Below are 27,339 nucleotides of genomic sequence, written 5' to 3' on the forward strand. Positions count from 1 at the left end.
TGGTCTTGGCCATTCTTCCAATACAAATTATGTTTGAGTTGAGTACTGAATGTGCATATGTGGGCATTGTATTTTACCACAGGTTTCCATGTCAGTTGCTTATGAGATTTCCAGTGATATGGCAAAGACTCAGCCACTCCAGCCTCCTCCCTCTGCTGGATCCAAAAAAGGCAAAGAGAAGGGCAAAGGCAAGAAAGATGTAAAAGTGAAAGATGTAAGTCCTGTAGCTCAAATTGGACTATCATCCTCAACAGCAGGGCTGGTATTGTTTTCACCTTGTCAGTCTGTGTGTGTGTGTGTGTGTCTGTCTGTCTGTCTGTCTGTGTGTCTGTCTGTCAGCCTGCCTGTGTGTCTGTGTGTGTGTCAACATGGCAAATTCTGGTCCTGGAAACACCTATTGTAGTGGGAACTACCATAACCATTGTACATATTCTCTGTCTGTATGTTGTTGTTGTACTACTGTCTTATTATTGATTATTATTATATATATGTATACATTGTGAATGAACATTCATAATGAAGTTAAAATATTCTTGACAAGTATTTACTGAACTTTATTTAAATGTACTTATACATTGTAATAACAAGAAAAAGATCATTTCTATGTCTCATTGTTTCACCAGACAACACCTGCAGAAGAAAGAGCTAAACCTGTTGTCCTGGATCAGGCACTTCCTTCCTCACCGAAAGACTGGGCTCGCTACATCTGTCCTGACCAGGCCAGGCAGATATTCAGAACCAACAGTAACCCCCACTGTATCAATACACACAGCATCGCAAAGCAGGCAAGACTTCCTCTCCCTCACATTTCTCTGTGTCATGACCATCTGCTGTCTATGGTATTGTCTCTGATTTCAATATTGTTTTCAACAAGAACTGTATCAACTGCCTATAGAATCAAAGGCTCAGCTGGCAAGAGCATGAACTTGGTTATGAGTGTTGCTCTAAGAAGTTGTCATTTGTTGGTCAGGAGGAGGTGCATTAATTGATGTTTGTGGATCACGTTAAGATGTTGGTTGAATCCTCAATATTCTGAATTAAAGGTGACATTCATTTAGATGAAAATCTTCAAGATTTAAGTAGTTTGGAAATGAAACAAACAGACCATTTCCTATTCTGATTAAACACTGGAAACTATGTAAAACATTAAATTGTAAAAGCATTAGAATGAGATTTTTAATTCTTAATTTTTCCCTGTGTTCGTTTGTTTGGCTGCAGACTCAAAGCCTGTTTTATCTCGACCTGCTGGAAAAAGAGCTTCACTCACTCTCACTCGATAACCTGACCCTGCCCATAATGCATCTAGCTGAAACCATTGCTCATGACCTTTTGGATGGGAGGAGCCTCTCTGACCTCTACCAACTTAGGTGAACACACTACATTAAAGGAGAACTCCTCTAGAGACTTGAGACAACTTCACCACCAGAGGCATAATACACCCAATTTACAATCAAACTGTCTGAGTCTGAAAATGTTAATGAAATGCAGTGCTAGATAGGGTGAGTGTTCTTTTAATATTTTGTAGGGATATGAACAGCACTGAAATAGGTCTGATTTATTTAGGTTGGTGTGATCCAATTCACTTTGTTTAAATTGTGTACCACTATAAGAGCATGATTTCACTAAAGTCTGCTGTCATATATTTAAACAGTTAAAACCCAGGGAATCACAGAAAACTGAGTGAATGAGGAGCATAAACTTACAGCACCATTTACTTTGAGAAATCCTGTTAATACCAAATAAGTCAGTTTTGTGTGGTGACGTCTCCTGTTGTTCTTTTTTGACCTAATTAGGATTGTGAGGACCTGTCTTCAGCTGGGTTTGGAGACACATTCACCATATCAGGAGAAGCTCCTGAACTTGTGTAGAATCCAAGAACAAGAACAGATGGAGTACGTCAACTCAGCTATAAAGATTTATTATCTGCACATTTTTCTTCAATAACCAAATCATACTCTTGACTTCAGGTGCCACAAAGCGATTGCTTGTTCTCAGGGAAGGAGAGGCCTTCACAAAGCTTACAATCAGGTCAGCCTGCTGCTCACAAAATCAATATATGATTTTATTTTGCATCAAATGATTCACATTCACAAGGATTTACAACTTTTAATTAACTCTATTTCATTACTTCATATAGGATGATTGGCAAGTGCCTACAAGTAACTAACTGTACTTAATATTGGCAAAGGAAATTTACCGTATGCTCTAATTACTACTTTTATAATGTAACACTGATTGATGGCAGATTAATATATGAGGTTCATGACAGTCTAATGACTTGTCTCATAAACCTGGAATGAGTGTTCACTCTTAATGGTTTGAATTTTATATTGAAGTCTACAGGGCTCATCTCATAAACCTTAATATGATAACCCTTAACAGAGAACATAAGAGTGGTTTTTCTCTGTTGCACCCATTTTTTCACATGGTGGTATTGATGGTTGTGTGTGTTTGCACTTGTGTATGCAGCTTTCTGTTACATGGTACAGTATGTCTTGCGTGTATCCAACCTGCTCCAATTGACTGCTTTAAAAATCATTATCTGTTTACAGTTTGAGTCACTTTAGAAACAAAGTGAATTGTCCCGTATTGTCATTTGTCATTTTTCAGAAAGCTGAGATGGATGAAAACGTTGGGTCTTGGAGACACGGTATGGATGTGTGTGCTCAGGACATTTGGCTGAACAAAGCTGAGGTTTGCCTCAGCATGGGGCTCTATCAACCTGCCCGGGACCTCCTGGCAGAAGTTCATGTAGTGGCTACGGTGAGTTGGAAGAAAGGAAAGACCACAGTGCCAGGCTCTGACAGAAAATAGAATGTGAACAATAAATCTTGCTTAGATTGAATGAAAAATGTTGTTTTACTATCATGGCATACCAGACTGGACCAGTATTACATCTGCAATGCCAACAAATATTTTCTCTAGTTACATGAAAGAAAATGTTACTAGTATTTACTGTAATTTACTCTAATGACTGTTTTTCAAATTCTCTCTGTTCAGGAGCTTGGCGATCAGAAAACAATTGCAAGAAGTTTGCTCAGTCTGGCCACTCTGGCTTGTGAAGAGCAGAACCATGCCCAAGCTTTGATCCTGCTGGAAAAGGCTCAAGCCCTGGGTGGGGATGAGGAGTTCTGGTACCAGCTCACCCTCACTAAGGTTAGAGCTGTAGTAGGCCAAAGACTCCAAGATGCACAAACCAAGGTATAGATTTGCCAGCTTCGAACAACCACATACAGTGCAATTACCTTGTTTTCGTAGTGAATACATTTCCCATTGTGCTTTTTTTTTCACAGGTTATTCAGACTATAAAACAAGGCTGTGGGGCTCTGAAGCTGGTTCTGGAGCAGCGGGTAAACAGAGTCCCAGAGCTCACATTCTTGATCACCTCCTTAGAGATGAGGTAACCTCAAATCTGTGTAATCAAAACTGATGAATGTGTAATTTTTCCTGGTTAATGCTGTGTTGTATTTGATTAAGACTTTTAACATTTCCAAGTCGCACTATCCAAATGTCTTAAATGTCTCCACATAACATAACAAATGTTTGAAACAAAGTGAGTCAACAACCAACCTTCAGAAACAATTCCTGATTTTTATGAAGTTCAAAAAACCTAAGATGCAGTTTATTGTTTTTACTCTGAGGTTTTAATAGAAACATGTACACACACACATTCACAGTGGATCCCCACACCTTAAGTCTATAGTCATGAAACCTATAGAGATGAGGTAACCTCAAATCTATAGTCATGAAGACTATAGACTTAAACTGATAATATACTCGATTGAAAGTCAACTATGAATTAATAAAGACCACTTTGCATGTAGGCGGAACATGTTCTTCACACTGTACCGGATAGAATCGTTTTTAAAAACATCTATAAGCACTTAGCCAAACATACTCAAGTAAATTGTATCTACAATAGGCATTTACATAACATAACTGGGCAGTTACATAATCTTGTGTTGTGTTCCAGAGGTGCCATGGAATGTATACGTGCCACTGGAGATGGTGAACCTGGAGAGACACTTTGCACCGAGGCTGCCCAGAAGCTAATGGCTGCCTGTGATACACTCAGAGAGTGTGCCAGTAGTTTCACTAAACTCACTTATAGAGAACAGGCAGCAGAGGCACATGCAGAGTACGCACATGGTGTGAGGTTAGTCTGTCAGGAGCTACTCTAGACCTGACTGGAATATTCTGTAAATAATACAGTATACCATTTGTTAATACAATTTTTGGATGCCTTTTGTCTGCACATAAATCAAACCAAAGGATAATTTCAAACCAATATTTGTCCATATTGCCATATTTGACTCATTTCCTGTCTCACTCACACAATCATACTTTGTCTTCTCTGTTTTGATGAACCATTACACCACATTATTCCTTTACAGAATTTTAGCCAACCATGCAACTGATAAAGAGGAGAAACAGCGCTTCCTGCTCGATGGCCTCTCCCAAATGCAGTTAGCTGTCACAGTGCAGGAACATCTGGTGCTGAACGCTCAGAGCCTGCTCCCACCACAGAAGGAGGTAAATAAAGTGCATGAGAAAAATCCATCTTTCATTGTGTTGAAACAGATTTTCAAAAACAATAGGAGGCATTTCATCTCACACATGTTCTGAGAAACACTCACTTGTCACAGCCTCTGTACTTTTGAGGATACTGATCAGCAGAGAATGTGGCTGAAGATAAACGGTAAAAATCACTGACTGAACAGAAGCAGAAAGTTTTACACTGTCTTACATCATAAAAAACTTGCTTTGAACAACTGTGAAAGTAGATTTGTTTGGCTGCTACACTCCAGCTAGGAAGTTGCATCCTGGCTCAAATTGCTGGCCCATTAATGACACATGCAGATGCCAAATCTTTTGATCCTATTTAGTATCTGAGCAGGTTTTTCAGTGCTGAGAGAAGAAAGGAGTTTTCTTGTTAAATGCTTTGTTTAATGCCAGAGAGAGAGGTTGTTTTGTTTGTGTCATCTGCATTTTCATTTCCTAAAGGGTCTAATTGACTGAATCTCAATTGAGTTGCTGCATGAGGTCACTAAAGCCCTGTTGTGCCTCTTGGCTGTGTGATATGTTAGCTAAATATCATTCGATGTGTGTGTGTGTGGGTGTGTGTGTGTGTGTGTGGGTGTGTGTGTGTGTGTGTGGGTGTGTGTGTGTGTGTGTGGGTGTGTGTGTGTGTGTGTGTGTGTGTGTGTGCTGGCTTTTATATCTCATACCACAGTTTAACAATGTTCCGATGTTCTGATACAAACAGATAAAGCCTCAATTACTGTGCCTTGTCAACAGCAGATGGGTGTCAGAATCATATTTTATCCGGACACTATACAAGCTCTCATACAGATGAGGTTATCTGAGGGCTTCTGTGCCAGAGATGGACTGGCATAGCACTTACTGCGGCCTTGATTTACATGTTGATGAAATCATGTAAGAAAGATTGATTGAGCAACTGTCACACCTGCTGCGAATCCTTGTTCAATTGAGTTTTTGATTAAACCTTCTGTGGGTGTTTGACTAAGCCATTAGAGGCTGGATTGTAGCAGCATGCTTTCAGCAGATGGTGCTGCTTCCCTTGTATCCAGCCTGCTTTGTAAACAAGACAGCAGCTGCAATCAAGCTCGTTTATTCATATCTCTGAGCTGGGCTAACTTTTGCTCCATATTCTATTCTATCATGTTTAAATCAGTGGTTTTCAGTCTCATTCAGATCATTTGCCATATCTCATATTATCTGATCATGTCTCACTTAAGTAGCTATTTGTCTGTGAACTCATCATCCTCATCCTCATCTCAACCCCACCCTGCACCTTAACCTGCCACTTGAGAACAAATGTCTCAAATTACCATTTTAATAGTAGTGTAGTAGTAATAGTAACTTTGTGCTTTGAGTTATTTCCATGGCTCATACATTGTGATGTGTATATTTCAGGTGTGTGTTACATTTTCTTTTATGCTCTATCGTGTGTGCATATAAATTTTCTGTTTTTTGCTTGCTAGAATCATGGAATGTCACTGGCAGCTTTGCGGAGGCTGCTGCGCCTGCGACTGGCTCTGGCAGACTATTGTCTGGCCATGCTGGAGGAGCACTGTACTGAGGAGAAACACCAAGCGTTGTCCCGCGAGAGGAAATCCTCTGCTGAGATAGCACTGGAGGAGTTTACACACTGCACACCTGAGCCCAACTCTATTGAACAGGTTACACAGTGCACACGCATCCTGCGCCAAATATCAAAACTTATATCTTTTTAAATATAATCAGACTTACCTAGCACAGTAATGATTTACTGTAGTAACAGCAATTAATGTAATAAGATAACAGATTTTACACATTCTGTGTTCTTGTAACAGACTATTGTATTAACTGTATTATGTACTGTACTACAGCATCTACATTTAAAGGATGAGACTGGCATCATTTTATCTTTTTGTTGTCACAAATCCCATAAACACACCAGTACCAACAATGAATTTGTCCTGCTCACAAATATAGCTTTTATGCATATGTGCAATGGACCTCCATTGTTGTCCAACATATATTAAAAACATTATGATGACATATTTCTCCACTATAATGAACATGACTATTGTAGCTCAATACATATGGATGAGGCAAATTTCTTTAGAGCTGTGTTGTACTTTGTTGTTATAAAATATAAATAGACTCCTGTAATATGAGTCTGAATACTGAAGAAGAGAACTCATGGCCTGTAGATTACCTAAATTAAATGAAGGTTTCAGGCAGAGTCACTGGGACACAGAAAAGGGCAAGCTGCAAAAAAAACATTCTTGCAAACATCAACAAGTGAAAGATCCACGTTGATAAAAGCTGCCTTATTATAGGTGAGAGGATTGTGCAGGTTGGTTTCATTTTATTAACACTAATATGCAGAGCAAAACCAAGCTATTTTGTACTTTATAGACTTTATCTGTGACCACCCTTCAGGGAAAATCTCTTGTGGCTTACTAACAAATTACAATTGTTTAACTTCTGGTAGCTCTGAGGATGTTACCCTCAGCAGACCCTGCTTTTGTCTTCAAATTGAAACTGCTTCACTTGCTTTGAAAGAGGATGCTGTTGTTTATTATTGTCACAGTCACAACCAAACAATTGCAGCAACAACCCATCATTCCAAGTTGGCCTTTCATCAGTATATTTATTTGGTATTACCACTGCCTGGGATTTAAACTGGTCAGTGTTTTGCTTTCATTCAGAATATTTATGTATGCATGTATGCATCTCACTAGAGTGCTGGGTTGACGAGAGACAGATATAGTAAATGTTTGAAGAGTTGCCAAGGTTCATGGCATATACTCACTCTCCTGTAAGCTACTGCTCCTCTGGAAAAAAGGAGCTAAATATGAGCTGTATATTAATTTATCCAGCATTCACCATAACATGTATTGCTCATAATAATGCAATTTTGAAACAATAATAAAGATTTGATTTCCAGAATCACAATACATACCACAATACATACTGTTACACTATGTAAGAATTCCCTCCATTCTGAATGTGCTTATTACCAGTCAACATATGTTTGGAAAGCCAAATAAGATGTTAGTGGTTGCATCACCCAGAACTCTGAATTGGAAATTGCTCATTCAATATTAATAGTTCAGGCTGAGAAGGGCTTGCAGTGAATGCGAGAAGTGCAGTTCTCCAGCAGCTCTTCTCTTGGTCTTTATGAATGGTGTAATCACATAGACTTGATATAATTCTGATTTTCCTAGTAAATTCCTATTTTTCTCTCATTCTCTCTTGCTTTCTCTTTCTTCCTCTGTCTTCATACCACAGGGACTAGCTTTTAAAATTAGAGTACTTCCTTCATGTTTTCTCCACAGACACAACTCCTCTTACAGTCCTACTTCTGTACAGCTTTCATAACAGCTTTCCCTAGCGAAAAATCAAAAAAGATTCCTGCCAAAATAGATTAAACCTGAGGTAGTATTTGCTCCCAAAATGAATTTCTGTTCACCCAGTGCCTGAACATTAATCAATGTGTCCAAACAAATTTTGAGAGCTTTGTGTTTTCGAATAAGTGTATTCCTTGTGATCCAATCCTCATTTGACCTTAACTTCCTTGTGTGTTGTCCAGGAATGGGTGAGTGTTGGTAGCACTTTGGGGCAGGTGGCTCTGGGCCAGCTGGCTGCAGTCACTTCTCACTCCTTGGACAATGTGGAAACCAGAGCGCGCTGCCTGAGTCTGATGGGAAAGTACCTGAGACTGCTGGCTGTGCAGGAGGACCCCATTTATCTGTGTGCTCTCTGGGACAAACACAAACATGTAGGCAACACAAATGTCACTTGAGACATGTAATTGATTATGTGAAGTCATAGAATCTTTTGGAATATTACAGGCACGCAACACATACGTAGATGCACATGCATACACCTCAAAGGCTAATAACCTGGAAAGAATTGCTTCCCAGAGTGAGAAGCTTATTGTGATTAGAGAGATGAATGTCTGTTTACATAATTTAAGACTTGAATTTTCATGGTTTGTGATCATGAGGGGATTTTATACTAATTACAATCATTGTTCTGTGATCTGGAAATAACTTTGTGCAGAAGGAGGCCTGGCCTGACCCTAAAACTGTTTCTGTGGAGGAGGGGAATTCAAAGAATGACAGAGACAGAGAATCAAGCAGAAAAGAGCTGAGGATGACCTCTGCTGAAAGTGCTGAGCTGCAGGTACATACCTCCTGACAAGTGAACCAATCACTCCTGACTCAAATCTAATCCAAGGTCTTTATACTGAGGTTCACCTCACATTTCTAAACTCCCAAAGGTAAATCCCTGGGCGTTCTGCATTGTTCTCATATTGAAAGTCAGTGTTGAAAGATCTATTGTCCATATCAAGCTTGGGGCGGAATAATATGGTGGCAATGTATTAATTATTTGGCAATATTTGGCAATATTAAGTAAGATTCAATTGGTGATGATGTAAGATTTAGTTTTCACCTGGGTGTCTGCTTTGAGATTAACTGTATCGATACGAAATTTATTGTTAATGTCTAGATCCCAATTGAATCATACCAAAATTAGATTAATGCTTTCACAGACAGCTCAGTTCATTTCTTCTGCTTTTGTCAGTGGGGAATCAGAAGATTGTTACCAGACAAAATGAACTTCTTTTAAATTGCAAAGAACGTTGTAGCCTTTTTTAGAAACATATACAATAAACTTTACATATTATGTGCCTTTTAAACTATTAAGAAATTGTATCTTATTTACAAATGTAGGAGTAAAGTATCTATTAAGACATGGCTATAATGAATATGTGCCTGAGCTGCACACTGATGCAAGAGATGTCTCTTCTGCAATGGGCACATGCTGGAAAAGTTTGGCAAGGGCCCCTGTTTGGGGTTAAAAAAACACACCAATACAAGTTTTAAATGTCCTTTTATTTTCATGAAAATATATAGAACCATGGGAAGAGGTTAGAACAATAAATAACAGAAACACCCCTGTTGAAAATGAAGCTATGGCAGAAACATTATTGTGACTGACGAAAGTTTAGTCTTGATTTCATTGTGGGCATCACAGTGAAGTATACTGTTACACTAGACTGTTACATTAGATTTAAAAAACAGTAATGTAAAGATGGGTGCATTTGAAGATTATAGAAAATTATTAGAATATATCAGAAGATGATGGATGATCAGAAGAGATGGGGATCGGAACTGACGGTCTCCATTATGTGCAAAAAATGCTGTCTAAGCAACAATTGAACCTTATATGTGGCTTCAGCTGTCTAAGTTATACAAATTAAGTGAGTATCTTCTGCAATCAGTACAAAGTTCCATCTTTGTGTCAAGCCACCCCACCTGTAAAGTTTGGCGTGCATGTCTGTGATTGAGTGATCATGTGGACTTGCATTCACTTTCATAATGTATAATAATATTTGCATGTGTGCGTTTGTCATGTCTCTTAACTGTGCAGCGGAGCAGGCATAAAGCCCAGCAGCTGTTGGCACAGGCCAGTAAAGCTCTTGCTGAAGCCATCAGCCTATGTCTCCATCATAACCTGCCTTTTTCCATCCTGGCTGATGCCTCTATCAACATGTTGGACTGTCATGGCCAGTCTGAACCTACAGTGGCAGGTCAATATCTTGCCCTGTTTCAGGTATTATGCATCAGATCATATGTGTGAGTCTTTAACTAATCATCAGGTTTCACTTTCAGTCTCATCATTGTTATGCCCATGAACTATGTAGAAAGTTCCATATATAGTACATTGTATGAAATAGTGGTCCATGCTGCCACTGACCAGCATGCACAGCACTTGCTTGGCTTACTTAGTGGTATTCTTTAACATATCATACATCAATTGCAATTCCTGCTATTACCTTTCTTGCTGGCTCCTTCATCTTCTCTTTTTTTCCCAGAGCTGCTGCACTGCAGCTATGATAGCTGAAGTCCTAAGTTCTGCCTGTGCTGACACCAGTGTGTCCCAGCTCTCGGCTCTGCTCAGCCTCCACAGGAAACTGCTCCTTTCTCAGGAGGAGAGGCCCAGCAGCATGCTGAAGGGAGCAAAGGACTCCCTCAACAGCCTTTCCAAGGTATTGTGTCACTGACCCCCCCCCCCACTCATGATTTATGGATGCTGTCATTCCCATCTCTAAATTCCCTTGATGAGGGACATGATGTTGGTGCTGTTTTGACCTTTTGCTCTGAATGTACTGAAGGATTCCAAAATCACACAGAGCAGTGGAGCTGCAAACGTACCATACTTGTGCTTAAAAGTTTAGTGTATGTTTATGTGCTAGTATGTGGGACATCTTGGTAGTATTGTATGACTACTATGACTGACTTCTATTTGTACATTTAAGAATCACTGATGCTGGTGATTTTAACTTGTAATGTTTTATTATGACTGAGGATGAATTAGTTGAAGAGGTTTCATAGTTAAAATATCTTGGGGATTGGATCCATTCTTTTTATATTCTGAAATCAAACATTGAGGACCATTATTTTACTTTTTATGCTTTCTGAAATGTTGTGATCTTGAAATGACTTTCTGGTTCGCAGGCCTTCAGCCAACTAACCATCAATCCCAACCACCTAAGCATCCTTGCAGAGCTCCCACCCAACCTGAAAATCCTGCTGCTTCAGCACTCTGAAGATGGGTAATTTCTTGTTCTTATCTCTTTATTCTCACTATTTCCCATTCTTTTCCATGCTATAAATTCTGTCCTTATCTGCCTCTGACAGTATCATGGTACATGAGTAAATGAGTACAGGTCACATTAAGTTTAGGCCACAGTCATACCTGGAGCAGAAGGAGCTTGCTGTGTGGTATACCTGCCACTAGAGGCTGCAATTAAAATTACTGTATTTGTGTTTGTGGATGCAGATAAAGGCATTTTAAATATACTTGTGAAGTATTGCATACAGTAAACGGGAAAAGTGTAAAAATCCTTGTGTTGGTGTGTTTAATTTTAGGTCAGAAATTTATGGGGCCTTCTATGAAATGACAAAAGCTCCAGAAAATCAGAAAGGAAAGACTACACAAGTTACAGGTTTGGTGCTTGTTCATTTTTAAAACCAATGTTGACACAAACACAAAGAGTAATCAGACTTCCTAAGTATATGAGAGGTGTGGGCAATTTCAAACATAACATTTACTGCATTTATGTATTTTTATACTGCGTTTAATTTGTTCCATAGCTCTGGGGAATATGGTCTTCATCACACATACAGTGTTGCATGAGGCATTGTTGTTAGCATGTAAACGAAGCCAAATTAATTAAGTATTCCCAAGTAATGTTTATCTGCAAGGCAGATAAAGAATTCCGATTGGTGTGAGGGAAAACAAAAAGCAATGAAATGTAGAAATAAAAAGCACCTGGATCTCCCTTTCACCTCTCTCCTCACATGACCTTTCCTGGGAATAGTCTGACATAAGTAGTTGTAGAAACAGTTGAAAAAAAGCAGTTGGCTCTTATCTAGACTCATTGCCTGATAATGAGGACAAATTTGTAAAACAGAAAAACAAGGCGGCAGAAGAGAGAGGGAGATCTTACAAAAGGAGCATGAGGAGGAGGAGGAGGAGGAGGAGGTGGAGGTGCGAGCAGGGACCAATTACAAGGCCTGTATGTGTCTATGAGTATGCATGTCTGATTGTGTATAAGTTCTGTTGTTGCAGGTACCCTGACGTGCTCTAGAGTGGCCAAGGTTTCCGTTTGCCCGCAGGCTCTGCTGGCACTGAGGGAGCAGACTCGGGCCTTTGGCCAGCAGACTAGACATTCCCTCCTCAAGGAAGCCTGTTGGCACAGTGCTGAGGGCAGGATGGAGGCCTCTGAGGAGCATCAGGTTTTTCCTTGTGTATGTCCTCTTGACACCTCTGCTTCGCTTTCACTCTATTAACATTATCCACTGTGAGTCTGATAAATCAGCTCACTCCACTGCAATTATCATCTCATGTTTTTTTTTCTTACTTGCTCAGGAGACAGGGGACAACTGACTTTTACATCCAAGCATTGTGTAGCTAAGGAATGGCCTGAAACAATAAATACTACATCACAGCTGCTGAAACTCTCCTTTTTCCTTCTTCTTGTTCCCCTACACAGAAAACTGCTGCAGATGAAAAGTTAGCACCTCACTTCTGCAAAATTGTACAAGATATGGAAGACTATTTGAATCCACTTCTCACACAGTTTGACTTCTCTTGCTTAAGGTGAAGTATTGTATATGTCATTAGATTCCCCAACTTTGAAGTGAAGATTTTTAAGTTTTAGAAGTCTGCAGTTACTTATAAAAGGAACTTTTTTCATGACAGTGGAGGTTATGGTTCGTATACTTCATATACTGTAAATATCCCTGTTTATGCTGTGTAGTGTGAAAACTACAGATTTTTCTCTCAACAAACATTTTGACATCCACAGAGCCAGGATCCTGGCTCTCTCATTGGTAGACCTAAATAGGGCCTACATTATTAATGTCACAAGTTAGACTTGTTTTTTTTTCCGCTGTGGCAGGTGCAAATGTCCAGTGTGAGAATAGTAGTTATTCAAGTGTGTTCACATGAGACCGGTTTGTTAATCTAGGTTGGTCAGGTATGTCTTTCTCTCTGCATTCACAGCTGCTTGCAGCAAGGTTACACAGCAAGTGCTGCATGTCTTCTTACACATTGTCACATCTTACACAGTCTGGTTCTATCTTATGTACTGTGCTTGTCAGACATGAGGTATTGTAGCCCTACTGATCCTCACCTGTCCTTATCTCCTTCAGGCTCCAGGCTGCATCAGTACCATTTCTTGAGACAACCAAAACCAAAGATAAAGAAGAAAAAGGGAGCTCAAGTAAGAGTATTTTGGGTGTGGGCTTGTGTGTGTCTGTGACACCCTCCGTGCCTTGTGGTTATCTCTACAGTGTATCATGTGAACCACTGTTCCAACATCTGCTGTTATTCCTATCTGACAGCCCATCAGCAGGTTTCTATTCAAGCTGCCCACTGCTCAGCCAATGTTGCTGCAATACATGTGATTTAAAGTGATACATGTTGACTTACAAACACACCCTGATAACTTTACTTTTACTTTTACAAGGCATACTGGGATTATAGTACCACTAAACAGTTTTCAAAAGAATTAACAGCCCATATTGTTGGGACAATCACTGTAAAATCTGCACTTCACAAGTGGAGAAATTGCTCTTTAAATGTACAGTTGTAATCAGAATCTTATAGATTCAAAGGTAGAAAATAGTTACACTGTCATAAAATACACAATATACTGTAGGTGAAAATCATTGTACTTTTGTGTATGTTTGTGTATACAGCTATTACCAACCGAACCAGGGGAGTATGTGGTGTTGCTGGCGGACAGAAAGTTGCTGGAGTTGCCACTGGAGTCTTTGTCAATCCTTCAGAAGGAAGGCCTGAGCTCTGTGTCCCGAGACTTTTCCCTCCAGCTTCTTCACAGTCGACTGAACAGAGAAGTACTAGAGAAAGGTAACAATGACACATATGTGAATATGAATATGTGAAAAATGAATTGCCTAGGGATTCCTAACCCTAATCCCCATGAACATGCAATTTTAAGACCAACATAGAGCAGCTAGTCTAGTGGATTCTGAGTCTGCTGATCTTGGTCTTTGCATAATTCATGTCATTTTATAGTTGTACTGTCAAAGTTTTAGTCTATTGCACAGTTTAAATAGATACAGAATGACATGCCTGTGCTTAGAAAAAATGAGCTAACTACAAAAAAATCCAAGACACTTGACATTTTTGCACTAGAGCTAAGCATATTTGCACTACTTTCCAAATAAAAGATGTGACTGTGAAGTTGCAAATGAGGCATTTGTTAGCCCTGAGTGTGTACAGGAATATCATTAAGAATGTTTCAACTGTCTGTTAAACGTGTTTAGTTTGATAGCTTGTAATGGCCGCACAGAGGTGCACACAGACAAACACATTGCTAATGCTGTATAATCTAGTTATTGGTGTAAACAAAGGGCATGAGTAATGCATTATTTTATATAGCACAGGTATTGTTCGAAACCTTTTAGAATATGGAAGTGCAAATGAGTGGACTATGTGGCAGCCACATTATTTCAGGCAGGTCAAAAATCATCAGGAGACTTCCTGCTCAGCATTTATTAAACCTGTTATTACTGCCCAAATTAAACAGGCCCCCTGTTTAAGTTTTCACAAAGCTAATACTTTTTAATTGCCCAAAGAGTGTTTAATCAAGATGATTATTTATGTTATTATTCATTCCCTGTAATAAATTTTTAACTCTAAGAAATCCTTTTTCTTTGTCAGTTTAATATCTAACTTACTAATTTCTTATTATTAATTATTATTCAAAATTATTATATTATTCTTATTATCTCAGTGGCAATAAATACAATTCTGACCAGTCCTTGAAAAATGGGCCTCTATTTTCCATGGGAGGATATTTTCACATAAAGATCAGTAGAGAAACAGCAAGATATGACTTATAATAAGACAACCTATGAATGGGCCAGAGCTGAAATTCCAATTCTGTATTTAATGTGTCCAACCCCAGAGTCACAGACACTGTAAGATGGGAGAAAAAGGACAATGCAGTATAACTGCCTTATCCATCATCCACTTTTAATAATTAGAGTAGGGTTTTGTGTATGACTGGATGTTTGCCTCATATAATTCCTCATCATATTTTAGTAAATAATGGCCTACGCTTGCGAAAGCATCTTGATGCCAGGATTTAGGCTGCAGGCAGCCATCCATAGAAATGGAATTTGTTCAGGACAGAAAGGTCATTTCACATCCTGGCAGCATGCAGAAGTTCATGCGGACATCCGTACGCACTGTAGCTTGCTTTGCTAAAGTGGATGTCCATTAACTGTGGCCATTTTGCTGTGCCTGCTAGAACAATTTAGAGTCAGCACTGTAGGTTTGATTGTCCAGGGTTAATGTATGTAGGTCTGGCCAAAGATAACTGTTCACTTAGCAAGTCAAGCTTTAAATTTAAATGACCACATTTGTTGAAGTTGTCAGCCTAAGACACAAAAGGTGTGAACAACCGAAAGGGATCATATCCAGCCTCTTACTGTTTTGCCATGTTCTAGATTTACCCTATTGGTCAAGCTCAAATTCTGGTGTCATTATTGGACACTGGCAGGAAAAAGTGACTAACTGTTAAATGCAGACTTTAGTCTTAAACAGTTTTGAATAATATGTCCATCTTAGGGAAACTGTAGCCAATAGTGTCTGATGTTTTCCTACTTTCCTCCAGAAAGGAAGAACCTAAACCAAAATGGACAGAACACAGTGAAGGAATGTAGAGATGCTGTGTAATCCAACACTGCCTGGGAGCGCAGCATCAAGTGTTGGTCACTTTGATCATCACTTGGATCATCAATATTTCATTCGGAATTTTATTTAGAAGGATAAATTTGCTTCACAGTCACACTGTGGTAAGATTAACTGTCTTTTTATATAATTTTAGTCTTAATGTTTCACTACAGTTTCCCAGAATTGTGATGGGCAAAAGCATTATAAGAGGACTGATCTAAGCATTAGGATCCAAACTTAAATTGTACAAAAAAAAAAAAAAAAAATTACACATAAAATTGCCATGGCAGTTGCAAAGCTATACTTCACTATAAGGGAGGATCACTATGCAGCTTATTGCTTTTTTCTTTTTCTCTTCACTTTGTTATCGTGTATTGCAAGAAGTGTTCACTGTAAACCATGGCAAACAGTATTTTGTTGGATCAGGAGACAAGTAATAAGAACTTTTCAATGTGCAGACACAATCTGGGTAAAAATAATAAAAAATTTAAAAAAAAAATTTTTGTTTAAAATGATCTGCTGAATAAGTATTTTTGGTGTTAAAAGCAAGAAAAACAGAGAAGGATGAGCCAGTTGAAGGATGAGCCTCTTGTTTATTTAATATTGCCCATTACATTGTATCCTTCTGCAGTCTCTCAGGGTTTTATTTTAGAGGCCTACTATGAGCGTAAAATCCCAAGAAGAAAATCTGGTTGTTTTGTGGCGATGATGCCTCAATTCTTGGGAGAATTATGCACATTAATATTTTGGAGGGAAGAGAAAGGGGGGCAGAAAGAGCACTGAAGCTGATGCTGCAGACATCTTTAACTTTTTAAAGGTTGACTCATTTGCATAACTTGACTGAATGTTCAAAGGTTGCTGTTAAACTTGTGTGTAGTATGTGTGTGTTTTTCACTTGACACTTGCTTATGCCACAGATGGGAAACTGCAAGAACGTGCATTTTATATTACATCTTTCAATACCTGGATCAAATAGATGGGTGATGATGAAACCAGGAAAAAAGTGATCTTTTTCCGGAACATCATTACCATAATTTTGACAACTACAGTTTAGCATTGTGTCAGGAAGATATAGTGCCTGAAAGCACTTTTGGAAGGGCTATTTGTTATTCTGTGTAGTGCTTTGCATGAGGTATGCACAGGACAAATTAGCACAAACTATAAAAAGACTGCCTTCAGGTTGAAAATGTGTTTGCCTTTGTATGAGCATCTGTTCTTACTGCATCAAACTCTCCTGTCTCACAGTTGTCAAGTGATTACTCTGTGATTCAGACTACATGAAAGATTTTACATTTGATTGGTCCTTTTAAGAACAAGTACAGTGCGACACAGGTTTACATACAATTTTAGAAAAAAAGATTTCAAAAAAGAAACCTAATAGTTTCAGTTCTAGCATGAACAGTGTGAGTCCCAGATATAGAAACTCAGGTTGTATTGAACACACTGGTGCCATCTGATCATTGATGACATGTGCAGCCCGACAATAGATATTAAAGTTGTGCAGGCAACACTGGAGTTGCACCAAGGTGTAGTGTCAACAAATTGGTCACATCTAATTAAAAGCAAAGTCAATGCACTTATATTCAAAAATATTAAAATAATGTTGAACCATTAAGAAAAATACTTTCACACAGGTTCATGTGTCATAAACACATGTACACAAGTCTTGTGGACACATGAGCTTTATTGCCTACTTTATGAGTAGGATTTAAAAATTCCTGATCTTGATGATTCTAAGCACGCTGCAGTATAGCCGCTAAGACTAAACAATTTAAGGCTTCAGAGGTTACAACAGCCATAAACTGGCTACAGGTTCCGACCAAAAACAGAACAGTTACATTCAGTCTTTATATTAAGTCAGTGTTCCTTGTATTTTATATGTATTTAGTGAAAAAAAGTTTCACTAAAAAGTTTGTCCTGAGTTTGGCATTAAAGGTCGGCACTAGTGGTCACTTTCCTGGGTCGTTCCAACAGATCAAACACTATGCTATTTGTGCTTGGAGCTATGTTACTTTATGTACAGTTGGGAACTTAAGCTATACGTGGTGTTATTGATGTGTTATTGGGTGGAGATTAGAGTGTGATTAAAATCATTGATTCATCCTCGATATACATTGACTTTCAATATACAGAGGAAATGTGTGCATTTAGTCATTTGTTTGTTGCTTCCAATCCATTCATCCTGCTCCTACACACCTGCCAAACTAAATGGATTTTGAAAGTGTTCTTCTGTATGGATTAAAACTTGAAAGTATGACAGTGATAAACCTAAAAATTACTACTTCAGTGTGTCTGACTAAACCTATTTATTTTTTGTTTGTTTTTTTGTTTGAAATGAAAGGTGGAGGGTTGAATCAAATAAATGTGGTAATTAAATTGATAATCAATGCTTAATCAATAGTCAGTGCTCTCATTTACATGAGGTAATACATTTTGTGACCACAAGGAAACTTTTAGAACAATTCAGTCACCTATAAATGTCATTGCTTGCAGATACTGAGAAAGTTATTTTTTTTCTCCTCAGTCCAAATGCTGTGTAATCTACCCCACAGACAAGTGTACATATTAATTCTGCTTCCTGTTTGTGGCAGTTGAAAGTGACAACAAAAAGGAGACCAAAGGTGGTAAAGGAACTAAGGGGAAGGCAGATCAAAGCCAAGCCATCAAAGTGGTGAGTTCAGTAAATTAATCTGGGCCTTCCAGATACAGACAGCAATATTACTTTTACCTGCTGTCAGCAGTAGCAATTATTTAAGTTCCTCCCGCCTCTCTTTTAAGTGTGGTTTTTCAATCAATTACATAATGTGTTTTCGCAACAATCCTATTTCTAGCTTCGGAGCAGTTATCCTCTGTCATGCATCACTTCTATTTTTTCAACCAACCCTTTCCTCTTTCCTTCCTTTTCTTTTCCTCTGTCTCCTCTGTCCTAAAATCCACTTTCATATTTTCTCTTGCAACTGCTATTTGTATGTCTTAGAGACAATGTTTGGATGTATTTAGATGTGCTATGTGTTATGTTTTTAACTGCTTGGTTTAAGCTGAAACAGTTTTAATTTATTTACCCAGATACATGCCAATCATGCCTCAGCTTCGAACGCCTTCCCTGTTGACACACGAAACCTCAAATGTATCTTTTTTGAGTATGTACCTTTTAAAATAACTTTTGTTAAATATTATATCTAATTCATTTGGTTCTACTGCAGAATAGAGTTTCTTATAGATCTTAACATGCCTGTAAAGATATCGTCGACCCTTACAATGAAGGCATCTTTGGTAAGTAAATGTAATCCAAAAAATAAGGTTACATACAATACCTACTTAACTTTGTAATCTTTGTAATCTTCTTTAATGGGATGGAAATATACTACTCTGTGGCCTATATAAATGGTTGTTGCTTATGATCAATTACATTAGAGTATAGTTCAAGCTGCTTTTATTTCAGTGTCTGTATGGGCAGTGTGCACTGGACCAAGAGGAAGTTTAGAGACTCAGCCCTGTTCTGCAGTGATTAATGTCCTCTTTAGCGTGTATTGTATTGTAGCCACCAGCTGGCTCTGCATTTGATCTTTTTTGCACCCAGCCTTTCAAAATGTACTTTTACACTGTACTGTTTTACAAAACCTCTACTGTTGTGGCCTTGTATAAGTTACATTGCAGCTCCCATTTAGTTTCACCCCTTCCCCAAGTGGTTTCATAATATTTGTATGTTGTTGTCTACGTGTGACACAGAAGGGACCAGTCTGAGCAAAAGGATAAAGGAGATTTTGAAAACACACAGCAAACAAACGCCCAGGTTAGAACCTTTAAGTAGAGCAAATCAATGCAATGCAGCATGTCTCTTCTGGGTTTTAGAGCACCCATTGTATTTATTGCATTTCAATACACCTAATCTCTTCTGCTCTGCCATTGCTGTATTTTATCTGTCAAGTCTGTCTGAGATGGAGCAGCTGCTGAGCAGATGCAGCGCCTTTATTTACCTGGGGATGGAGCGCTTCATGGCAAACATCCCACCTGCTAAACTAGTTGCCCTCAGTCTATCAGGTACTGTACACCCATACACTGCAGTTTCCCTCCATTGTTCTTAATAGGACCTGAGAGCGTTTTTATTTGAATGATTGTTTCTAAAATTTTAGATATCAGCCTTAAAAATTCACAGCAAGGTGAACATATCCATGTGAATACTACTGTGTGTGGACAGAAACATGTTACACAGGTGTGTTAGTTGCTATGGTTTTATTCGGAGATAACACCAGAACATAGACTTAATGTCAAACACCCCCAGAAATTTCACATAACAAAGTCATAACATTTCCATCACTAATCTGCATCTACTGTTAATGAAAACAGTCTTGTTTTCGGCTGACAGAAAATAAAATGTCAGCCGGGGTTGTCAGTAAAACAAGAAATTAGCATATTCATTTTAATTGTAAAATGTGTGTTGCTCAGGAACCATTATCACTATCACTGAATATAGGCTCTCCCAAAAAAATACAATTGATAGATACATTACCACCCAATAAAAAAAGTCAAAATGAGACAGATAGAGAACTAGTCCATCAAATCATCAAATGTCTTAAGCACCATATGTCCCCAGATTTAATGAAATCACACAGGATGTTGTGTTTTCTAAAGCATTTAAAATGGTAAATTAGGAGGAAAAATGGGAGGTAAAATACTGTAATAAATGAATTTGGAGCAGGGCTGTGGATTATGTAAACACTAAATGGAGCAGTAGGCTTAATCTCCTCAAACACATCAATCTTTCATTTCCTGGATGGGTATATATAGAAATATCCCTGTTCTGCAGTGAGAAATCAACGAGGTTTTACTATCAGATCCTTGCTATAACACTTCCACAACTTCACCAAAGAGTGAATCTAATGAGGATTAATGATGGTGAATTATAGTTGTTGATCATACTGAGCTGGACAAGCAGTTGAAAATGTATTGACTTTGTAATAATGTTTCATTCCTCATAAAATAAATTTAACAAGGGTTATTTACACATGACAATGAGAACACAGTCTGGACCCTACTTGTAGGAGTGATATAGTGTAATGTAATGTAATGCTAGGTAGCAAGGATTCTTATTTATTCTTAATATACAAAACAGTCTGGTAAAAGTCTTCAGTTGTTTGTTTTTTGTCAATGAAAATTTGGTTTAATAAATCAAACATATCACAAAAAACATACAACTTGAACATGGGACAGTTAAGACCCCCCCCCCCCCCAAAAAAAAAAAAAAAAAGAAAAAAGTAATGGACCATTAGTAGTTAGTAGTAGTTAGTGGTTTCAAAATTTTTGATGAGCTATACAAGTCACAATGTTCAAAGATAGATATGTCCTGAACGGTTATCTCAGCTGTTTGATGCCTCAAGAAATAAATACGTCAAATAAGTCAAGAATTACTGAGTATATTTCCACTGAGCCAATCCACCAATACTTTGATTCTTTTTTTTTCTTGGAGAAGTCTTGAAAGAACTCCTGAACTCCTGTAATTTATTTACACTCAGGGTACAAGAAGATTCTAAAGCTTTCGCCCCCTTCACAATTATTAGGGGGCCTTTTCCAGTCTTCACGACTCTTTAAATAAATAATAACCTGTCCCAAATCGCCTTTCAGCTCTTTGCACTTTCAAAGGTATTTCATAAAACAACTATGGCTTCATCGTCACGGCTCCCGTCCTCTCCTTCACCAGAAAACAAAGGTAGTCTGAGGATGGGTGACTGACAGAGTGTCAGGCTGGCTTTACACTTCGCCCTAGGCCAGACATATGTGCCACCCACTAGCCTGGCATTATGCTGCTAACTATAGTGTGACTGACACCATGGTCTGAATTCCAGCTGTTACTTCACAACACACAGGACTGTTCCTACCTAATTGGCCATTGAGATATTATTAGGCGATGGCAGATTCGTGTTTCTCAGAAAAAACGGTGTCACACAGAACATGCTGCACCATCTGCACTCACATCTTATCTGCGAATTGAGTTACTTTATCTCTGCATCTTTGATTGATTAAATAAGAATGTTACATGACTCTTTAGAGGACAAAGCTTGATGAATGTAACACTGCTATGGCAATACCTGCACAAGTGAGCTTCATATAGTATCAGAGTAGACTGCTGTTCTGGCCCCGAGCACCTGCAAAGGGAAGAGGGCCAGCAGTGTCTTGTATTGAAGGGCCATGGCAAATATGTCATGTTTTAGTCAATAAAAAGACTTATATTGTATGTATCTTTCTACACAGCTATTTTTCTACACAGTTTTCAGGAAATGGTGCACAAATAAAATCAGGAGAAGCAGAAAAGGCTCCTACTATTATTCATGATCAATTCAGTCATTTAACCTCAAACTCAGCTATAAAACACTTTCATTGTCTTGGTTAATTTGGCAACACCTGTTATTGTGTTGTATATGTAAATACAAACACTCAGCTGCTTTTTCCAAGATACAACAGAAGAGCAGCTGGTGTTATGTTTTACAATGCAACCAAATAAATTCACGTTCTTTAATGCTTTCATAAAGAAGTCAGTCAGTATGTGGCCTTTTTCCCATCATGCTATTAGCTGCCACAATCTGATTTCATGCTGCGTACAGCACAATTGGTTTTGCACACGACGGCCGGGGAAAATAAAGTTGGTTACCTCACTGAAAGGTTGAAGGTGTACGGCCAGTAGCCTGCAGCTCTTAATCTAACAGCTCACTGTCCTCCTGACCATTACTCCTCTACTCTACTCCTTAGTGACAGCTCCACAGTAAAAGCCATTCTGTGTTTTGCCAGTTCTGGCACAGTGTTAGTAGACTGAACAGTAAGTGATGAGATACAATTACCTGCTTTATCACTTCACTTTAGTTGTGCTCTTTTTGTTTGTAACAGAGTATGATGGACCTCCTCAAGGGTGTGTTTTATACTTCATTTGCAAGTGTACATGAAAAACAGTCATAGTTGCAAACACTGCATTTTGCATGAACATATATGACAGGCCACTGAGGCACCTAGTACTGTAAAGTATTTTGTTTGTGAGGAGCTGTTTCTGAGTAGTTGTCTTTCATTAGAAGTTTTATTTACTCTGCTGCCAGATCATGATAATGATGTTTCCTCTCCTCAGAGTGCCGCATGGCCCTGCTGTTTGAGCAGGTTCAGAACAATACAAGCTTTCTCCGACAATCAATCCTTGACGTGCACAAGAGGTAATAAAACAGCTTTATCGAACAAAGCTTTTAAATAAATTTGCACTTAGACTTTCTTCTCACTCCATTTTCCCTTCCTAATGTGTTTTAGTCACTTTATAGTAGTGACAACTGATGTTTTTGTCGCCGGCAATATTTTGGCTTTTTGGTTGACAGTAGTTTACAGAGACAGGGCTTCCCCACTTTCTCCCTCTAATAATCTCACTATTTCTCTCCTCTCCAGCGCAGGACAGCTTGCCCTGGAGAAACCCCTTGAGACTGCTCTGCTGTTGAGTTTGGCTGGTGTCGGCTGTGTTGTCCTCAATCAGTGGCACTGCAGCCTTCAACAGAACACACACAACATGGCCATCGTTCTGGACAGTAGGTTTTGGACATACTTTTGAAACAATAATGTACTTTCTACATTTATCATTACTCTCTGTCAAACTAATACATTGTACTTTAGCCTCTTTAAAGGTCCCATATTGTATTAAGGTAGATTTCCATGTCTTTATGTATATATATATATATATATATACAATACTGTGAAAGTATAAAAATGCTCGGTCCACAGAGAAAGGCACACAGCCTGTACTCAGAAACTGAGCCTTTAAACGAGCCGTCAGGACTTCTGTAACTTTGCGATGTCACAACAAAGTAGCCCTCGGCCATGCCCCTCCCCCCTCCCCCCTCCCCCCTGGACCCACCATCCAACCTTGCAGGATTTGGTTTCTCTGAGTGTTTACCTGAAATCTACTGTATTTTCATTACATCACTCAGAAAACAGTCAGCCAATCAGAAGAGAAGCTCAGAGACTCTCTTTTGATTGGCTCACCAACCTGAGAGCTCTAGAGAGGGAGAGGGCATGTAAAACTACTTTGAGATGGTTTTTGGTTCTTAAAACCACAAATATATCTTGCTATGGATCAACACTTCAAATAAAACATGTAAAATGTGGGACCTTTAACATTTACTTTATGCCTGTTGGCATTACTAGCAGTTACAGTAATATAATCTGTCTCTCACCATGTGTTGAAGATCTACTGAGAGTCGGACAGACCTCTGGTCAGACCATCCATGCTTTGAGGAAAGGGAACGGTTCAGAGATAGCACACTACAAGGTTACAAGATCATCTGGTACTGTAAATTCTACTTGTTACCTAATTTAGCCTCACATTTGCATTTCTATTTAGTGTAAATTCATTCAAGTCCATGTGTTTTTGTATGGGCACATCACAGACACCCACACCTCTCTCTTTCTCTGTGTGTGAGGTTTGGGTTTCTTGACAAAGAGAATAATGTAATGTCAACCAGAATCGTTCAAATGATTAATCAGTCTAAGCTGAATTTCAATATAACTCTCATATGTAATTACAGCTTTCTCTGGCTTTCCTCTGCAGATCTCATGCTCCTCTCTGACTCAAAGGAAGACGATGTTCTCCACAAAATGACTCTCACACCATCAGCTTTCAGCTGTATACTTTATGGACTCCCTAACTTAATTGTCATGTAATATACTGTAGTATAAACTCAATATTCCTCTCTCAGTTCAAGATGATACATGTCAGCAAGCTTTGCAAATATTACTGTAGGCAAAAAACTGAACCTACTGCAGTATGGGGGTTAAACTCTTCATAAAGGATGATTCATTACTTACATTCTCCTCTATGTGAATTTATGAGAATACTGGCTTTATACATGATGTTTTTAATATTGTTTTTACTATACACAGCAGACAGTAATATACAATATGCAACATGCCTGCTAGAGCTCTCAATGTTCTCAGAGAGGGTAGCTTACACAGCTTCACCCTGTACTTGCCTTGTATTATTAAAATATCAATGTTACTGTGTCATTGTTGTGCTGTGGAATTATACCTTCGGGATCTCTGCCTCGCAGATAACATTAAATATATTAAGTGTTTACAATGTTGTGTCCACATCAATCACCATGATTGCCAATTTTCCATTGATGTACATTTGTTTCAGACTTTACCAAAACTGAATGTGAAAAATTATTTCTGGCCAAATGAACAATTTGACAGAAATGGATGAACTCCTACAATAAGTGGACTGAGCTAGAAAAACAATGGCTCATTGTCAGGTATGCTTTAAATGTGGTGATGCAGCTTCATCTTGCAGCTGTAACTGAAGTTCTGTTATTGGTTTCATACGTCTTTTCTTGTCTTTTTACTCCAGCTGTGCCAAACTGTGTCAACATGAAAACCACCAGACCGCTCTTCAGTTGACTTCAGCTGAGAGAAGCTGAATTCATTCATTCATTAAAATAAGGCTTAAATTAAACATAATTGCGTTTACTAATTTTAATTTAGAGAATGCCTTTATCAGACGGTGCAGTGCAGGCTTAATCCTTATGTTTCTTGTTGTATTGCATTAAATGTTAATTTAGAAACTTCCAAATTGGTAAATACACCCCTTGAGGAAAAGATGTTCTTACTGTAAGAACTGTGTGACCTGAGGATTTGAATAATGCCCTATTTATTGTCATTTGCTGAGCTTCAGTTCTCTCCTTAAACTTGCACAGAAACTGGGATCCTTCAGTCACATTGTGAAGTGGACAGAGAAAGATCCTGTTGGCAGGATCTGGTCTAGCATCATTCATTGCTCTCTTGGATCCCCATTTGTTGTTGCCTTACCAATTGACAATGTTTTATTGATTTGGCCAGTCTCAGACACCCTGTCCTCAGCAATATTCAGACTCATACAAATGATTTGTTAATCTTCAGCCCAAATGTTGCCCATGCCCCCAGTCAGACACTGACGATGAGATTAGAGAGCGTCCATGCAGACGTGCAGGGATTGTAGTGCTGCAATAGTTCTCAACAAATTGTCCACAACAAATTGCTGATTATCAAATAACATTTAATAAATTATTGTTTCAGCTCATGTCTGCATTGCTGCTGTCTGGAAAGCTTGTTCTTCAGCAGCTGACATTCAAAGCAAGCTGCTGGATACCACTTATCTTGTTTCCCTTATTCTGATAAATAACTGCTGCTAACTGTCTGTCTCAGCAGCTTGTTTGTCTTTTCACCCGGCGACAAGTTGACTCTTCACCCCTCTGGGCAGCCAACAGATTCTCTCTCTTGCTGCTGTGCTCCCAAAGTTCAACATGCTCACCTGCATTTAGATCTCTTAACAGCACAAATACATCGTGTATGCTTAAATACTCTATACGCACATACAGTACTGCATATGCTTATTAATTGACATACATGTAGTTGAATTATGTACTGATGAACATTTCAAACAGTGGCATGTAGAGCACACAGCTATTACTACTACTACAACTACTATTGCAAAGCACTATTTTTAACACATCTGCACTGACTGCTGTGTCCCAAATCACTGGATTCTGCTTTTGTTTTCACCAAAGAGAAGGAGAACTATAGCCAGAGGATGTTCTTCTACAGTCTGTCGTTTGACCTTCTTCCACACTGTATGTATGTAAGTAGGTCAGAGATAACTCTTCGCTGTGCAGAAGGACTTCTCAGACACTGGAGGCAGCTGAGACAGGAGGAAAGACGGCGGAGGCCCAGGGGATTTATTCGCAGACAGAGGTACTACTACATATTGGGGATAAACGTTATCAGTAATCATCATCTCCACTGTGATTTTATGTGCTGCTGCTTGGGTAAATATTTGCATAGCAGTAGGAGACGGAGGCAGTGAACTACAGGTATAGCTACAGTAACTGGGTTAACAAAGAAGAAGCATTTTGATGATAAGAGTCCTGGGTAAATGAAAGGGAGTGGTACTTTTGCATCTAGGATGAAGGTAAAGAAATCTCCATGGCAAAATTTAAAAACTGAAAACTGGTCACATCAAAAATTAGTTTCCTTTTCTTTTTAGGTTTAAGGTAAAGATTTTTAACTTTTGGGGCAAGTCTTAATGTAATATGCATCTATCAGCGTCAGACACGAAAGACAGAGGGAGGAGGGAAATGAAAACAACAGAGTTGCTGTGCTGCAGAGTAGTGGGAAACTGCTTTTATCATTCCTGAAATATTTTGGTCTAGCTTCTGTCAGTTATATTGTTAACCTAAATTACCCAAAATCATATGCAGATGGCAATGTAATTGGACTGGGCCCCAACCCTCCATCCAGCTGCGTGAAGCAACTGTGTGGGGACAAGTCAAACTCTGTCGTTCAGATAAGGCTTGTATCCCTTCACATTAGCAATTAGTATGTTTCGACGTGTTAGTGGCCGGCCTAACCAAGACTTAGTGTTAATTGCACGGTCTACACCAGTGGCTCTCATACTTATTCACATCAAGGACCCCTAAACTGGCAGAAATAAGACCACAGACCCCCATTTGATAAGATTTTTGCTTTTAGATATTTCATTACTGAAAG

General features: G+C 38.8%; 1 protein-coding gene across 1 annotated transcript in view; it reads left to right on the forward strand.

Moving 5' to 3' along the window:
- cfap46 (cilia and flagella associated protein 46) overlaps window positions 1–24,783 on the forward strand; it is a 48,502-nt gene extending 23,719 nt beyond the window's left edge. The window contains exons 30-59 of the mRNA XM_022743995.1: window positions 83–199; window positions 624–785; window positions 1,219–1,367; window positions 1,794–1,892; window positions 1,968–2,028; window positions 2,611–2,763; window positions 3,001–3,201; window positions 3,294–3,400; window positions 3,974–4,156; window positions 4,395–4,533; window positions 6,006–6,203; window positions 8,105–8,293; window positions 8,578–8,700; window positions 9,952–10,134; window positions 10,397–10,570; window positions 11,040–11,137; window positions 11,454–11,530; window positions 12,157–12,323; window positions 12,581–12,687; window positions 13,242–13,327; window positions 13,810–13,962; window positions 18,387–18,466; window positions 18,862–18,922; window positions 19,036–19,068; window positions 19,525–19,588; window positions 19,724–19,836; window positions 22,907–22,988; window positions 23,212–23,348; window positions 24,006–24,104; window positions 24,368–24,783. Of these exons, the coding sequence (XP_022599716.1) occupies window positions 83–199; window positions 624–785; window positions 1,219–1,367; window positions 1,794–1,892; window positions 1,968–2,028; window positions 2,611–2,763; window positions 3,001–3,201; window positions 3,294–3,400; window positions 3,974–4,156; window positions 4,395–4,533; window positions 6,006–6,203; window positions 8,105–8,293; window positions 8,578–8,700; window positions 9,952–10,134; window positions 10,397–10,570; window positions 11,040–11,137; window positions 11,454–11,530; window positions 12,157–12,323; window positions 12,581–12,687; window positions 13,242–13,327; window positions 13,810–13,962; window positions 18,387–18,466; window positions 18,862–18,922; window positions 19,036–19,068; window positions 19,525–19,588; window positions 19,724–19,836; window positions 22,907–22,988; window positions 23,212–23,348; window positions 24,006–24,104; window positions 24,368–24,480 (3,708 nt within the window). The 3' untranslated portion in view covers window positions 24,481–24,783. The remainder of the gene's footprint in view (window positions 1–82; window positions 200–623; window positions 786–1,218; window positions 1,368–1,793; window positions 1,893–1,967; window positions 2,029–2,610; window positions 2,764–3,000; window positions 3,202–3,293; window positions 3,401–3,973; window positions 4,157–4,394; window positions 4,534–6,005; window positions 6,204–8,104; window positions 8,294–8,577; window positions 8,701–9,951; window positions 10,135–10,396; window positions 10,571–11,039; window positions 11,138–11,453; window positions 11,531–12,156; window positions 12,324–12,580; window positions 12,688–13,241; window positions 13,328–13,809; window positions 13,963–18,386; window positions 18,467–18,861; window positions 18,923–19,035; window positions 19,069–19,524; window positions 19,589–19,723; window positions 19,837–22,906; window positions 22,989–23,211; window positions 23,349–24,005; window positions 24,105–24,367) is intronic.
- The last annotated feature ends 2,556 nt before the right edge of the window (window positions 24,784–27,339 follow it).

Source organism: Seriola dumerili, unplaced genomic scaffold, assembly GCF_002260705.1.
Source record: "Seriola dumerili isolate Sdu_G_001 unplaced genomic scaffold, Sdu_1.0 BDQW01000073.1, whole genome shotgun sequence".
Taxonomy (NCBI): domain Eukaryota; kingdom Metazoa; phylum Chordata; class Actinopteri; order Carangiformes; family Carangidae; genus Seriola; species Seriola dumerili.